The sequence below is a fragment of the Lissotriton vulgaris genome, chromosome 6 (genome assembly GCF_964263255.1).
Source record: "Lissotriton vulgaris chromosome 6, aLisVul1.2, whole genome shotgun sequence".
Lineage (NCBI taxonomy): Eukaryota > Metazoa > Chordata > Amphibia > Caudata > Salamandridae > Lissotriton > Lissotriton vulgaris.
In genome coordinates, this window is record NC_141694.1 from 1,557,648,463 (window position 1) to 1,557,663,394 (window position 14,932).

Sequence of the window (14,932 nt, forward strand, 5' to 3'; positions counted from 1 at the left end):
GTCGCCTCTTTCAGGCTATGTTATCGGACCTGCCACAAGGCTTAGATTTTTTCTAATATAAATTTGGGGACCAGAAGTTTTTTAAAAAGGTCTGTCTAAAGCTTTTACAGGCAGCACTTAATACTTGGCAATCAATACGTAAAATTTTGGAGATCCCCTACTATCATTCTCAGGCCCCAATATGGGACTCTCCGGGTACCCCTGATTGTCTATTAGATCGGCTGGCTCTCCCACTGAGAGCAGCAGGCTTTAAGAAATGGGGGGACCTGTGTAATAACTCGGTACTTCTAGACTGGGAATCCTTATCGAATCTAACAGAAGGCTCCATTACAAGATTTAAATCAGTTGTCTTCCTGGTGGGGGCGACAGTGCTGGGCAAAAGATGAGGAGACCCTAATCCTGGAAATAATTAGTAGGAGAGGATGGAAGGGAGAGATCGCACTTAGGTATAATACATTAGTGGGAGCAAAAGATAATTTGGAAGCTGAAATTGCCAGGCTTTGGGATAATTTCTTAATTCAGAACCCCGTAGAAATGTTGAAAGTTTGAACAGATGCATTTACACTCTCACAAAAAATCATAAAACCATCCAACCTTAGAAGGAATCACCTGTTTACGGCATATAGGGTGTACTGGACTCCAGCGAAATTATCCAAGATCTCAGCAGAAGAATACTATTGTCCAAGATGCAGGCTCCCTGCCGCGGACGACAGGCATATGTTTGTCGACTGCCCAGAAATTACTGGAGACAGGTGTGGGGGTTCTTAGAGGAGGTGGTGAAAGCTTCGATCAACTGCAGTCCCAGACTGATTCTTCTCGGCCTTCCCCAGGACTATGACATAAGAAACAGTACCTCACAGTTTATCTTTTATGTTATTGTTATTGCAAGGAGGGAGATTTGCAGGGAGTGGAAGTCCGTAACCTTCCCCGATTCGCAGACTGCCTAAGGAACATCATGGCTGTTACCCGCTTAGACATGTTGTGTGGCGGGGAAAGTGCCATTAAGATCTGGTCTCCAATAAAAGCATGGTCTGAGAGATAACACACAATGAGTCCAATGATTATGCTAGAGGTTTAGTGGTCCTGCCCTCCCAAAGAGGCAAGATACATCGATAATGGCAGTTGGATCAGGAGACGACCTACCTCTGGGTGACCTCTGCAGGATATCCACAGACTCCAGGGCGGAACATGTTGGTTTGTGCTAGTGGCCCGGAGAAAGCCCATCTAGAGTTGATATTTTCTGGTGGCATTTATGAGGACAAGAAAAAAAAAAAAAAGGAACTTGCTAAATTCAAATCTAGATCTCCTGGTGATCCTCATCTGCATTCATTTTAAATATTGCCTCATCCATTATTAATCCAATGCTCAATAGAATTTCAGAATAATTCCATGGAATCCGCTCTTTTCGCTCTTGCTGGAAACAGACTCTCCTGCTACCTTTATTAAAGAAACCTAAGATTGATCAAACATATATTAAGCAATATCAGACCGAAATCACCCTTACCTGCTGCTTCTAAAATTTTGGAGAAATTGGTTAACAGGAAGTTCACTCACTCCTTAGAATCTAATAATTTGCTACGGTCCCAAATGTGGCTTCAGAACTTGCTCTAGTACTGAATATGCCTTATTGGAAGTTACAGAATTTATCTGAGGAAATCTCAATCAGCGTTGTTCTTCTATGGTGGTCTTGCTTGCTTTATCAGCTAACTTCAATACTCCTTCCCATACAGTCTTTCTGAAAATGGCAGGAATGGCTGGTATTCAAGTTAATGCCCATGCTTGGCTAAAATCATTCCTTGGGGACAGATCTCAGGAGGTGTACCTTCATTTGTTTACATCTGCTTCAAAACTGCTTGGTTATGGAGTTCCGCAGGGCTCAGCCTTAAGACCTACCCTATTTAATTTATACTTGGAACCATCAGCCAAGTTTATTGAATCTTAGACCATACAAGTAATATCTTATGCAGATGACACCCAACATCTTTTGTCTTTCAAGGAACATAAAGGTGAGGCCCTCTCAGCCTAAAGTAATCCCAAAATTATCTTTTTTTGCTTCCAAGTGCTTGCCTGATCCAAGCAAATGGCGGAGAGATGAACTCTGCCCTCCTTGGCCACTTGCTTCCAGTGCTAAATACTTGGGGAAAAAATCTAATTCTAACTCGCCTTTCTAACCCAAATTCAGTTTATCTATGCTATGCGTTCTGCAAAACTTAAATTGCTTAAAAAAATGCTGCATTTGGGTCCTCAATATATGCGAAAAACTATTGTAACTTATACCTTGGCCTTCCAGCCTATTTGATTCAGAGGTTTCAGATTGTGCAGAATGCAGCAGAAAGACTGATCTTGAAAAGTTCACATCGGCAATCAATTTTACCTCCTGTTTACACTGGTTGTCTAGGTGTCAAACCAATCCAATCCAATTCAAAGTTCTCATTCTGGCTTTCAGAGTTTAAGCCTTGCACGGGGACTCTCTAATTAAAAAAAGACCTAAACCCTATCATCAATTAAGGTCTTTAAGAACCAACGATCTCTGGCTGCTCCAAGTTCCAAATATTCTTAAAGCCAGACCAGGGTAAACCCAAATCAGAGGTGCACAAATAACCTCTGTTCCACCTTGTTTTCATTTCAGAAATTCATAGGTTTCCATAGGATTTCCTTTCCGGGATCATACATGGGTTTCACACCTTGGATCTACCACAAACTGCAAGGTCCAAACCACAAAAAAAGGGAAAAATGGACTACCTCTTACAAAAATGCAAACTGCTCCGTTTGTTACACAAAGCTATTAAAATGGTGATCCAATCACAGCAAAAAGTTCAATGATGTTCGTTTTAAAAGAAAATAAACATATGCTTCCTGTATAGAACTTTACACCACAGCGCCTCCCCCTCCCCCCCCCAAAAAAAGCAAGAAATGTATCGATATTTTGTCTATTTTCTTGATTCTCTCCAGGGGAATCTCTAAATCCGGAGTACCTTTAGAATCCACAGGCTGTTGGATAAAAGGATGCACATTTGGCATAGATAGTTTTTGTGGAAAAACAGTAATGAACATTTAAGCATGAGCTACCCCAAACATCCCAAAAAAGATTTAGCTCAGAGGATGTGGTGTATTTGGCGGGGGAAGCTTAACAGCCAGAAGGTTAAAAAGATGCTGAACTATGCTTTGTAGAAAGTTCCTCTTCATGTTCCTCATTAAGAATCACAGTAAAAAGTTTGCTCCGCATGTAACAAGGACAGCATTAATGTTCTCCATGTAGTAACGTTCACCTTTGAAAAAGATTTTCACTTTTAGGGACACAACTTCTGTATGATCTACTATCAAGTGCAGCAACTATGTCAATAGCAGAAAAATATTTCACTACTGATATTTTTAAAAACAGTTTCAAAAAGAATTTTGATATTATTCACACATTGTATAAAGAGTCCATCTCACACCATCGACATTTCTAACCATTGAGGTCAGGCAAAATGCTGTGTACTGGTTTTCCAAATCAAATGAAGACATTCTAGGTAAAGAAAAATTTAATACATCAGTCAGTCAAACAAGCTTTATTCGACAGTTAGAATAAACACAGAGCAGGAGTAAACCCGTTAACCCAGTTGAGACCGCGTAGTAATTGCAACAACAATACAGTGTCTCAACATGAATATCATGTAGATAGACAATTTAGGACGAGGGTAAATCGTAGATCACATAGCACAGGAGAAAACAACATGGGAGACCAAATGATAGTTCAATGTGGTTGTTTACATATAGAGGCACAGAAGTACTACTAGATTGCAGTAACCTTAACAACCAGATGTGTACTGGCAATGTGTAAGTGAGTGAACAGCGCAGAGACACGTGATTATAAAACAACGCGAGGAGGAGCAAGGTGAAAGGTAATCAGTGAAAGTCAAGATAAGATATTTACAAATATACACAAAAATTCGTTATTTGCAAGTTACTAGGGGCTTATAGGTGGCCAGAGATGCCAATTGGGTTTTGTTTCAACACAGTTTTTAGGGAAGGAACACAGGCCCTGGGTACCTGGTTGACAGGAGCCCAGGGCACACTCAGTCAAAGCACATTAGCAGTCAGAAAAAAGTGGGGGCATAGCAATGCAAGAAAGATGGCACTTTCTCACAATATACACAAAGATTTGTTATTTGCAAGTGACCAACAGAATGCCGCAAATGGCGTTACAGGGTCAACGGCGCTTCAACCTCTATAGCTTGAGGTCATCATCAGGACGATGGTTACACGATTGGGATCAGTGCTCTATAGATTTAGGGAAGAAGGGAAGGAGAGATCAATAGTATTCAAAACCATAGACCAAGAGAATAGAGCCTCAAGAAGCGGGAAAGGAAAGGGTACTACCTGTCAGGTAAGTAGGTTCTACGTCTGCAATCGAAGTGGCAGCGTCTTAGGAGATAATCAATTCCAAGCATTAATCTAAGAAGTAAAGAGAGCATATGCTTGGTCACAGGCTCACGAGATGTGTACTTTGGCGGGGGGTGGGAGGGTGGAGGGGGGGGGGGGCAGACGGGTGGGTGGAGAAAGAGGGCTGGAGCAGTGATGGAAACAGGAGAATTGCAGAAGCCCAGTGGACTTACCGGAGGCAGGCAGTATAACGTCTATGAATGACGAAGGGCTGGGCAAGGAGTTGCGCTCTATAATTTAGACAATTTAAGTAACAACAAGAACAAAGTCATAAAACCCGCCGATAAGGGCGGGGGAATAGTTATAATGGACCAAGACAAATGGAGAGATCCTTTGCCAGCTCGATAATACCACGCACTACCGTAAACTGACCTCTGACCCACTGATAACTATTCAACAGAAAATATCCACCGTCACTTCTCAGGCCCTCCACAATAGAATCATCAGTAAAAAGGTACATGCCTTCCTTAACAATCAACACCCAAGGACACCCGTACTCTATACCCTACCCAAAATACACAAGAACCCATCCGCACCCCCTGGCTGGCCTATAGTCTCTGGCTGTGGCTCTGTTTTGGAGCCTCTTGGGAAATACATTGATGCTATACTGAAGGACTTTGTTCCATTGTCGAATACCTTTGTTAAAGATAGCACCCATTCATTTGATTAACATTGTAGAGGATTTTCCCTTTGACATCGACACCGACCTCATGGCTGGTTTAGATATCGAATCGCTGTATACCAATATTCCCCAGACAGAAGGACGTGAGGTAATTGAACATCTATTAAATACACGACCAAGACCCATGCAAATCCCGACTGAATTCATAACCCAACTGCTGGACATTGCACTGACAAACAATTACTTTCTATATAAAGAAACATACTACCTCTAGGTTAAAGGAGTTTCGATGGGCGCTTGTTTCGCCCCGAATTTTGCAGTCCTGTATGTCCATCACTTAGAATCTACCTTCATCCTATCAAATCAAAATCGTTTTTTCTAAACAAGATTTTGTTATGGCGTCTATATATAGACTACATTCTCCTCCTGTTACAAGGGCAACAAGAAGACCTTTTGTCCTTTGTCTCCTAACAGTAACCAAACACATCTTACATTTACCTCTGACATCAGGAAAAATGACCTTCCTTTTCTCGACCTGACTTTACACATAGAAGATGGTGCTTTCAGAGAAATTGGCAAGTAGAGGCTATCCTAAACACCTAGTTAAAAGAGCACTCAAACGCGCATGGTACACCCACAGGGATATAATTCTGTCACCGCCCAATAAACGACAAAATACACGTATCCCCTTTGTCTCAACTTATAGCCCGTGTAGCAACAAGGTCGGCAAAATAATTAAGAAGACCTGGACAGTCTTACGTACTTTCGCCCATTTTTCTGATCCCCCTTAACTATCATATAAAAGAGGAAACAACCTTTCAGACAAACTTGTTCATGTGATAACATGGCCACAAAAACAAAAGGATGATCAATCCCTAACTACGGCTTGGGGGCTCCCACCCACCTTGGGCCACTTCAAATGTCAGAACTGCAACGTTTGCGACCTTACGAACAACACCAAGTGGTTTGTAACCACTGAACACACCTAACAGTTTAAACAATTCTCTAACTGCTGTTCCAAAAATGACATCTACACAATCCGTTGCCCGTGTAATTTATTTTATATAGGCCAAACTACTCAAATGGTGAAAGATCGCATCTCTCAGAACAAGAGCCGAATCAGGTCAAATATCACCACTGCACCACTGGTAACTCACTACAAAGAGAATAACCACTCAGAAACAGACATGACATGGCAGGTAATAGATCGCCCACTCCTACCCATACGGGGTGGCAATCTCCAATTTCTGCTGAACAAGTGTGAATGCAGATGGATCACACAAGGTAATTCTGTAGCCAATGGGTTAAATTCGCTTGATGAGTGGAATACGGTGATCGCTGTAGCATAGTCCATACAGCTCCATTCTCCGTGAATAGAACCCTTGCCTTCTTCCTGTATTTAGTTGTACATCTTACCTGTGCCTGATGACATGTGTATATATTTTGTATATAGGGTCCTTTTTGAAATGTTAGAACATAGACCTCTAATTTTTTCAGTCTCTGGAAACCACCGAATAATTTTTAACCATTTAGTTATTCATAACTCTGACTTTTAGCATGACGTGTGTCCTCATTAACATGTGGTTTCTTCCACCTAAATATGCAAATTGTTAATACCTATATCTTTGCTAAGTAACTGTCATGATGTTTAGCTTTAATTTTTGTTGTCACTGACATGCTTCACTATGTATTGTATGTCTTTATGGATTAATCATGTTTTGATAATTTTGCAAATACTAAAAGTTGCAATTTATGTCACCTTTTTCGGTGTTTCTCAGCCCCCCATCCCCCCAACCCCCCCTCTGCCCCTATTCCCTCCCCCTATTCCTTTCTGGGTGGCCTTGGCCCCACCGGAGACGCACGTGTTTTTCCGATTACGCGCCTATCCCCCTGGGGCACTGGACCCGTTTCCCGTATAGTTGTTGGTCTATCAATCACGTGCGAGTTCCTTAATTGGAAACCACTGCCTGTGGGCACGAGACGCTTCCTTCGTTAGAGTGACTGCCCGACTCGAACCAGGCCATCTGTTTCGCTTAGGCAGTTAAAATTCACCCGGCATTGATTGCTGCCTCCAGGAGTTTTTTGGCCAGGATTGCCCCGGTGTTCCCGCCCCGTGGAAACTTGATTGCATTGCAAATTCTGCAAGAGCACGGTAAGCACGCCGGTCTTTTCACTCCCAAACACTTGCTTTATTTTATGCTACCAATTAATGTTGGTCCCCTTACGTGTGTCTCGCCTTACATTATAGAGCGTGACTCCTTGCCCAGCTCCCGCTCCATGGTATGGGACTCCTTGTCCAACCCCCGCCCTGAGGAATCTTGATTGCTGTGAAATTCTTGCACAAGAATGGTAAGGACGCCGGTTTGACTCCAATACACATGCTTTACTCCTAGCTACCACAGTTATGCCGGTCCCCTCACATGTCTCCCCTTTCATTATAAAGCGCAACTCCTTGCCCAGCCCTTCGTCATTCATAGACGTTATACTGCCTGCCTCCGGTATGTGCACTGGGCTTCTGCAATTCTCCTGTTGCCATCACTGCTCCAGCCCTCTTTCTCCACCCACCTGTTCGCACCCCTCCTCCACCCTCCCAAACCCCCCCACCCGCCAAAGCACACATCTCCTGAGCCTGTGACCAAGCATATGCTCTCTTTACTTCTTAGATTAATGCTTGGAATTGATTATCTCTTAAGACGCTGCCACTTCGATTGCAGACGTAGAACCTACTTACCCAACAGGCAGTACCCCTTCATTTCCTTTCCCGCTTCTTGAAGCTCTATTCTCTTGGTCTATGGTTTTGAATACTATTGATCTCCCCTTCCCTTCCCTTCTTCCCTAAATCTATAGAGGACTGATCCCAATCGTGTAACCATCGTCCTGATGATGACCTCAAGTTATAGAGGTTGAAACGCCGTAGACCCTGTAATGCCATTTGCGGCATTCTATTGGTCACTCGCAAATAACAAATTTTTGTGTATATTGTGAGAAAGTGCCATCTTTCTTGCATTGGTATGCCCCCACTTTATTCTGATTGCTGATGTGCTTTGAATGAGTGTGCCCTGGGCTCCTGCCAACCAGGTACCCAGGGCCTGTGTTCCTTTCCTAAAAACTGTGTTGAAACAAAACCCAATTGGCATACCTGGCCACCTATCAGCCCCTAGTAAATGGTACCCTAGGTACCCAGGGCATGGTGACCAGAGAAGACCCCTAAGGGCTGCAGCACTTATTGTGCCACCCTTAGGGGCCCTGTACCTAGGTACCCACACACTGCCTTTGGCAGGGTGAGTACCTAGGTACAGAACTAAACAAAGAGTCGACATGGCACATATCCCTGTATGCCATGCCCACAAACCCCCTGCCCTGGCATACATCAGTCACCCCTCTAGCTGGGTGCCCTATGCCAGTGGTGTACGCCCAGGTGCATGAGCCCTGTGCCCCTACAGTACCCAGGGCCATTCATGGGCACTGTAAGTGCAGTGATGCCATTAAGAGTAAATGGTACTGGGAGGTTGTCGTTACGAACTCCACAGTACCATAATGGCTACACTGAAGACTGACAAGTTTGGTACCAAACTTCTCAGCACATTAAACCTGCACTGATGCCAGTGTGAGATTTAATGTAAAATGCACCAGCGGGCATCTTAGAGATGCCCCCTGAAAACCTAACTTACAATCCACATCTGGCTGAGGGGCTGCAGAGGCTGCCACACAACAGACATGTTGCTGGACCCCTGGGTAGGAGAGCCCCCGCTCTCTGGGGCCTGCAACAATGCACATCCTGGGCGAGGTGCTAGGTATCCTCCCCCAGGATGGGCAGGGGGAAGCTTCAAAGGTATGGCGCCTCTGTGAGCTTCTCCAGACAATTTGCTGTCCCCAGCAACCAGACCCCACCAGTCCTGCCCCCCACTCTGGCGGGAAGACTGGCGGGAAAAACTATGTCAGGAAGGGGGGTGTGCCAGCCTGTGCCAACCCCACCCCTCAGGTGGGGGAGATGAGGTGAAGCACGACCCCGGGCTCCGGCTATCTTGAAGATGGGGAGCCCTGCCCAATCACAGTTAGGCTCCTGCCCCCTCTCACAGGAGAGGAGCAGGCTAGGGGGTGTACTCACCCCAGGGCAGGGACCCATTGGTCCCTGTCCTTGCCCTACCTGTAATGCCCCTAAATTCAGTATTTAGGGGCTCCCTGTACCTTCCTTCCACAGATCCCGATACGAAAAGCAGAAAGAAGATCAAGAAGAAGAAGACCCGCCATGCAGTTGCTAACAGGAGGACAACAAAAACTGACTTGGCCCCAGCCCTACCGGCCTGTCGATCCTGGAACCTGCACCTGCTTAATCCCGGCGACTCCTGCGGACAACATCCTTGGGACACCCGGAGGACCTGCCTGCCTTGACACTCTTGAAGACTGGGACTCCCATCAGCAGAGAGTCTGCTGCAACAACCCACCTGGTGCCAACCAGGAAACTCCGGACCAGCCCACTCTGCACCCTGCTGAGCCCGGGCAGGGCCCAACCGAACCAAGACCACGAGGACGTCCCCCCGGCGACTGGGACCCGAAGTCCAGTGCCCAAAGACCCTCCTCGACGAACCAGCCGACGCCTGCAGACTTAGAACCAGGGGCCACCCCAACCGCGAACAGCTGAGGGTAAGCTTTTCCGACACCCAAAGACACCCCTGCACCCGGCGCCCTACAGCCCCCTGTGCCTCCCTTTGGGGTACCTACCTGTGCTCCAAGATGCCAACGTAGATCTCGAAGTCCTGTTCGCCCCTGGAGAGTCTCCGTCCCCGAGCCTGCAGCCTTTGTTCCCTTTTGACCTTTCCCATTGGATAACATTGAGCGCCCGACGGCTCAAAAGCACCCTGCACCCAGCCGCCCGAGTGCCGCTGGCTGTGACCCCTGTGTCCTATCCTACTTCCCCCTTGCCCTGAGCAAGTGACCAGGAGCCCAGCTTCCACAGCTGCATGGCCTGCTAGCCAGCAGCCACCAACCGAAGGCCACCCTTCCCTCATTGTATATCATTGGGCCTACCTACCTCTGCACCCGGCCGCCCCTGTGCCGCTGGGAGTGAACTAACTGTACTTACTTGACCCTGGGGGACCCCTCAGTCTATGCCCAGAACCTTAACTTCACCAACCAAGTACTCACCTGGAAACCGGTAATTTACTTACCTGCCATTGGATAACATTGACTCATTTTGACTCGAAAATTTTCTAAGTGTGAAGTTTTGAAATCTGAAAATATTCACATGAAATCAGCCAAAGTCCGAATTCCGAAGTACTCACCTGTGATCAGGGGAGAAGCCAGTACTGTACCTTTCAGCCCAGTACTGAACCGCAAAAGTAATCCCTAGTGGGGTTAATAGTAATCTGTATTTTCTCCATAGGAACCCATTGTCTGCTTTTCTATGAAATTTCTTCTGTCTACTTTTGAAAACTTGAAATATTCTTTAAAAATCACACGAACTACTGAAACACAATTACCTACCTGTTTTGAGTTAAGACCCCAGGGCTGGCTCTAGGAGACCAGTGCTGGGTTACAAAAGTAATGCGATCGTACTTTACCTGCAACCGGAATTTTCTCCCATTGAATAACATTGTCAGATTTCTATTGAAAAGTTTCCAAGTATGAACTTCTAAAACAGCTTTATATTCATGAAAATTCACTACAGTAACTAAAACGTTTTTGCTAATCTGGTTTCAGCTTAGACCCCAGGACTGAATCTAAGATCTAGTCCTGGGACTACTAAAGTAATCTATATAGTAATCAACTGTCCTTACATGTGGAAACCCCATTGAGCTGAATGCTATAGTGTGTTTTAGGATTGAGTTGCTTACTGTCAATATTGTATTAATCGTGTGCACAAACTCTATTGCTCCTTTGCAAAGTAGTTACATGAGAGAACTCATAACAAGAAAAGTATATTTTTATAACTGTTGGTTCTAAAAATAAAACACCTATATCTGTGGATATAAAAACAATTGGCCTGGAGTTCAGTCCTTGAGTGTGTGAAACCTTTTGCTGACTGAGTCTGTACAACAAATGCTTTACACTGTCTGCCTTACTGCTCGACCAAGCTACCACTTTGGAGAGTAGGTCAGTTCTGACTTTAACCTCTGTTATACCTCTGGGGTTGGTGGACTCTATACACACTGTACTTCATTCTAGTCCAGTATATAAAGAGCCACTTTCTCACATATATTTGTAAATATCTTATCTTGACCTTCACTGATTACCTTTCACCTTGCGCCGCCTCACGTTGTTTTATATTCACGTGTCACTGCGTCGTTCACTCATTTACACATTGCCAGTACACATATGGTTGTTATGGTTACTGCAATCTAGCTGTACTTCTGTGCCTCTATATGTAAATAACAACCTTGAACTATCATTTGGTCTCCATTCCCACCACTCAAGCCCTGGCTCTCACACCTCCAAGAAAGAAGCAACGAGAATTATCCTTTTGAGCAAATCAATAGGTCAGCAATGTGGAGCCCGTAAAGATCATGTATGTTTCTCTCACACACTGGACTCACATGATGCTCCGGGGTGGCTGGTTTACTATTGTGCATTTTCATCTGGGCTATTACAATAAGACCCTAAAACATTTGATTTCTGTAATCTAATGGGATCTGAAGGCAATGCGGATGTATTAGCCTGAAAGGGGGTGGGTGGGTGGGCATGTATTGGATTAGGGACTCAAGAACTGTATCATAGGACCTGCTAGCGTGCTTAGGAAGCATGGTTCTGGGAGTCTGCGAAGTGGCATTAGTGGAGTTTTGACAGGGATTAATCTTTGTTTTTTCCAGACGCTGTTCTGCAGCACGTCTCAGAATCATTTAGTTTTCAGGGTTTGTGGGGATTCTTCAGAGGTATGTTCAGTGCTCATGTGCTTGACTTTCCGGGTTCTCTCATCTCTCACATCTCACAGGTTCACTTTTCAATTTTAGCTTTGTTCTCAGCGGTGTAGAGGTCCAGCATTTACTGGGCAACATGGACAGAGTGGTATATTCTATTCAGCCGCCTTTTATGCATGGTTCCTTAACTATATATGAATTAGGCCTGGGCGGTAAATTCCGTTCCGTTCGCGGAATTTGGGCAATTTTGCGTTCCCCAGAGAACGCCAAATAGCCCAAAATTCTGCGTTCCATGACTTCGCGAAATTTTTTGCTTGTTCGCGTTCTCAAAATGCGTGTTCGCGAGATATTTCTCCCGAGCATGCAAACAGCGATTACGAACAGGAAAAAGCATTGCGAACAAGCAATTCCGCGTGTTCGCGGAATTTTTGCGTGTTCGCTGAGATTTTTTACTGTTTCGCAGAGATTTGCATAACGCAACTACGCAAATTCCTCCCACCCCTATAAAAAAATCACATAAGGGATAATTTAACATTTTCTTTATTATCTTCCAAAATGGCAAAGCCGAAGACAATTTATTAAAATACTAGCAAAGGCACAAGGCTACCATATCAGCACATAATGCTTACAACAACAACAAAACGAAAAGATCAGCTCAGAACTACCCCAAATGCACTGCAAATGTCAAAATACGTACCGGATTGCCCATCATGGTATAGGACTTCCCAGATCCAGTCTGTCCATAAGCAAAGACACAGGCATTATAACCTTCAAAAGCGGAGGTCAGAACATCTGTGCCAAGATTTTTGAAAACCTGAAAAAAATATTAAATAAACAGGATTGAAAAGCACGATGCTTTTAACTCTTATTTCACTCTCAGCTTAAATTCACTAATTACTTTGTCAATATTTCGGCCACTAGGGGGCCTCATCGATCCATAAAACAAGCCGTCAATAAAATTCTAAAACGAATTGTACAGAACCATTATAGGGGAAATTACTTCTAGTCAAGTGCCATGTAGATGAAACCATTCTCAATATCTTTATTGGGGTGAATTTCACTGTCAGACCCAGTTCAGTGGACCGCTAGGCAGTTAGGGGCTAATAGGCCTCGGCCGTGATGGCTGGGCCGTTTGTCTTTGATGCCTCAGAGTCTGTCCTACTATTGTTCTGCAGATTGGGCCAAAGTGAACCCCTTCAGCACCTAACTCTCAATGGTAGTGGTGGGAAGCTATCACAGGCTTCGCACGCTCAGAACTTATCACCTAGCATTGCAATAACAGACTGCCCCACCCAGAGTTGGTCATTGTTAAAAGAAAGTTCTATAAAAAAAACAAGCATTTGCAATGCAGTAGGTCTTGCATTTGCGAGAGTTTGAGCTATTGGCATTGTAAATGACAATGCCTTTTATTTGTGTGTTGGTTATTAAAACATAAATAAAAGGCATTGTCATTTGCAATTCCAATAGCTTAAACTCTCGCAAATACGAGACCTAGTGCATTGCAAATGCTTGTTTGCAAAAGCGCCCCATGCTGTGCTTTCATTTTAATGGCGGCCATGCCTCTATCTTTAGATGATCCGCGTCTACAGAGAGGTGCACGGCCACCATTAAAGTGAAAGCACGGAATGGAGAGCTTATACAAAAAAAGCATTTGTTTGTTAAGTTGACAAACAAATGTTTTTTTTAGTAAAAGCGCCCCATGCCGAGCTTTCACTTTAAATGCGGCCACGCCTTTAGACACAGCTCGTCTAAAGAAAGGTGCGTGGCTGCCATTTAAGTGAAAGCGCTGTATGGGGCGTTTTACAACAACAAAAAAGCATTTGTTAAGCAGCATAGTGCATGCAGAAGTGCAGCGCTGTGCAGGGAGCATTTCTCAAAGTTAAAGCACAGCGTCCATGATTGGGTGCCACTCTGTCTGGAAAACAGGGTGGGTTAGGGAGAGCCTGTCGTGCCTGCAACAGCAGCTAGAATAAAGACGTTAAAGAAAATAGTGCTCACAGAATGTAGATAAAACAGACTGTGTAACACAAGTAAAAAGTCCAGTCCTCATGGGAGGTTACAAATGCAGACAAGTGGTACCAAGAAGGGACTACTAAGCCTATTCATGAATCAAAAGCAACAATTTAGAGAGGACAGTAACAGGAGCCAATTGAAAAGATGGGCGGAGCGCGAAGTGCAAACTTGAATACAGCATGCCTCACAGAACAGTGCATGTGCTGCCCAGACTCAACCTAAAAATTACAGAAAACTGAATACTACATACCACAGGTCATAGAATGACACAAACTCTCCATTCACACTGTGACACCTCTTCGTCACGCAATTTGAACTCCTTTGATGTCACTTTTGATGTACCTTAGTGTGAAAACAATTATCAAACGAGCACCAGCAGTCGGCATTTACCTGCTGCCTGCAAACTCTGTCCTCAGCGTCGAGGAGACGTGGTTATCAAGGTAACTAAAGGCACTGAGCTGACAAAGTATCATCTCGTAGCACCATGTGCCCTTGACCTCGCACTTCCTCTGTTACTGGGCTGCTGAGAATGATTTCACGACTGATACAGCGCCGGAACCTCTTAGCACACTGGCATTGCAGCTCCTCCAGAGCAGGAGTGGAAGTAAAAAACGCAATCTCCCAGATTTATAAAGTGCGCAAAAAAGCAAAAAGTGCAATGTGACTGGTCCAGGGTTTACACAAGGTTCTAAGGGGGTAGCAGTTTTAATTCCCCGCAGGGTCCCGTATGTACATTCGCAGCAATGGTTGGATCCACATGGGCGCTACGTGTTCATTCAGGGCATGATTGGGGAGGACCCCCTTGTGTTGGGTTGTGTGTATGTCCCTCCCCCTTTACAGTGGTCCTTAGTTGAGCGGCTGCTCTCTCTGTGGGTAGATATGCCAGACGTGGCCTCTGTGGTGGGTGCAGATTGGAATGATGTTATGGATATGGGTAGAGACAGAAGTAGGTTGGGAGGAGGTCCAAGTAGCACGCACCCCACGAAATTGCACTCCCTAGTTACTGGCCTGGATTGGG

The 14,932-nt window shown here is 44.8% G+C and overlaps 1 protein-coding gene across 3 annotated transcripts in view; it reads right to left on the reverse strand.

Annotated features, from left to right (window-relative positions):
- The window catches only part of KIF16B (kinesin family member 16B), a 1,618,961-nt gene that overhangs the window by 1,223,640 nt on the left and 380,389 nt on the right, over positions 1 to 14,932 (reverse strand). For all 3 annotated transcript variants that reach the window (XR_015296683.1, XM_086927730.1, XM_086927729.1), the window contains exon 4: positions 12,599 to 12,715. Coding sequence is in view for 2 of the 3 variants with exons in the window: in XM_086927730.1 (XP_086783856.1) it covers positions 12,599 to 12,715 (117 nt within the window). In the remaining variant the exon portion in view is untranslated. The remainder of the gene's footprint in view (positions 1 to 12,598; positions 12,716 to 14,932) is intronic.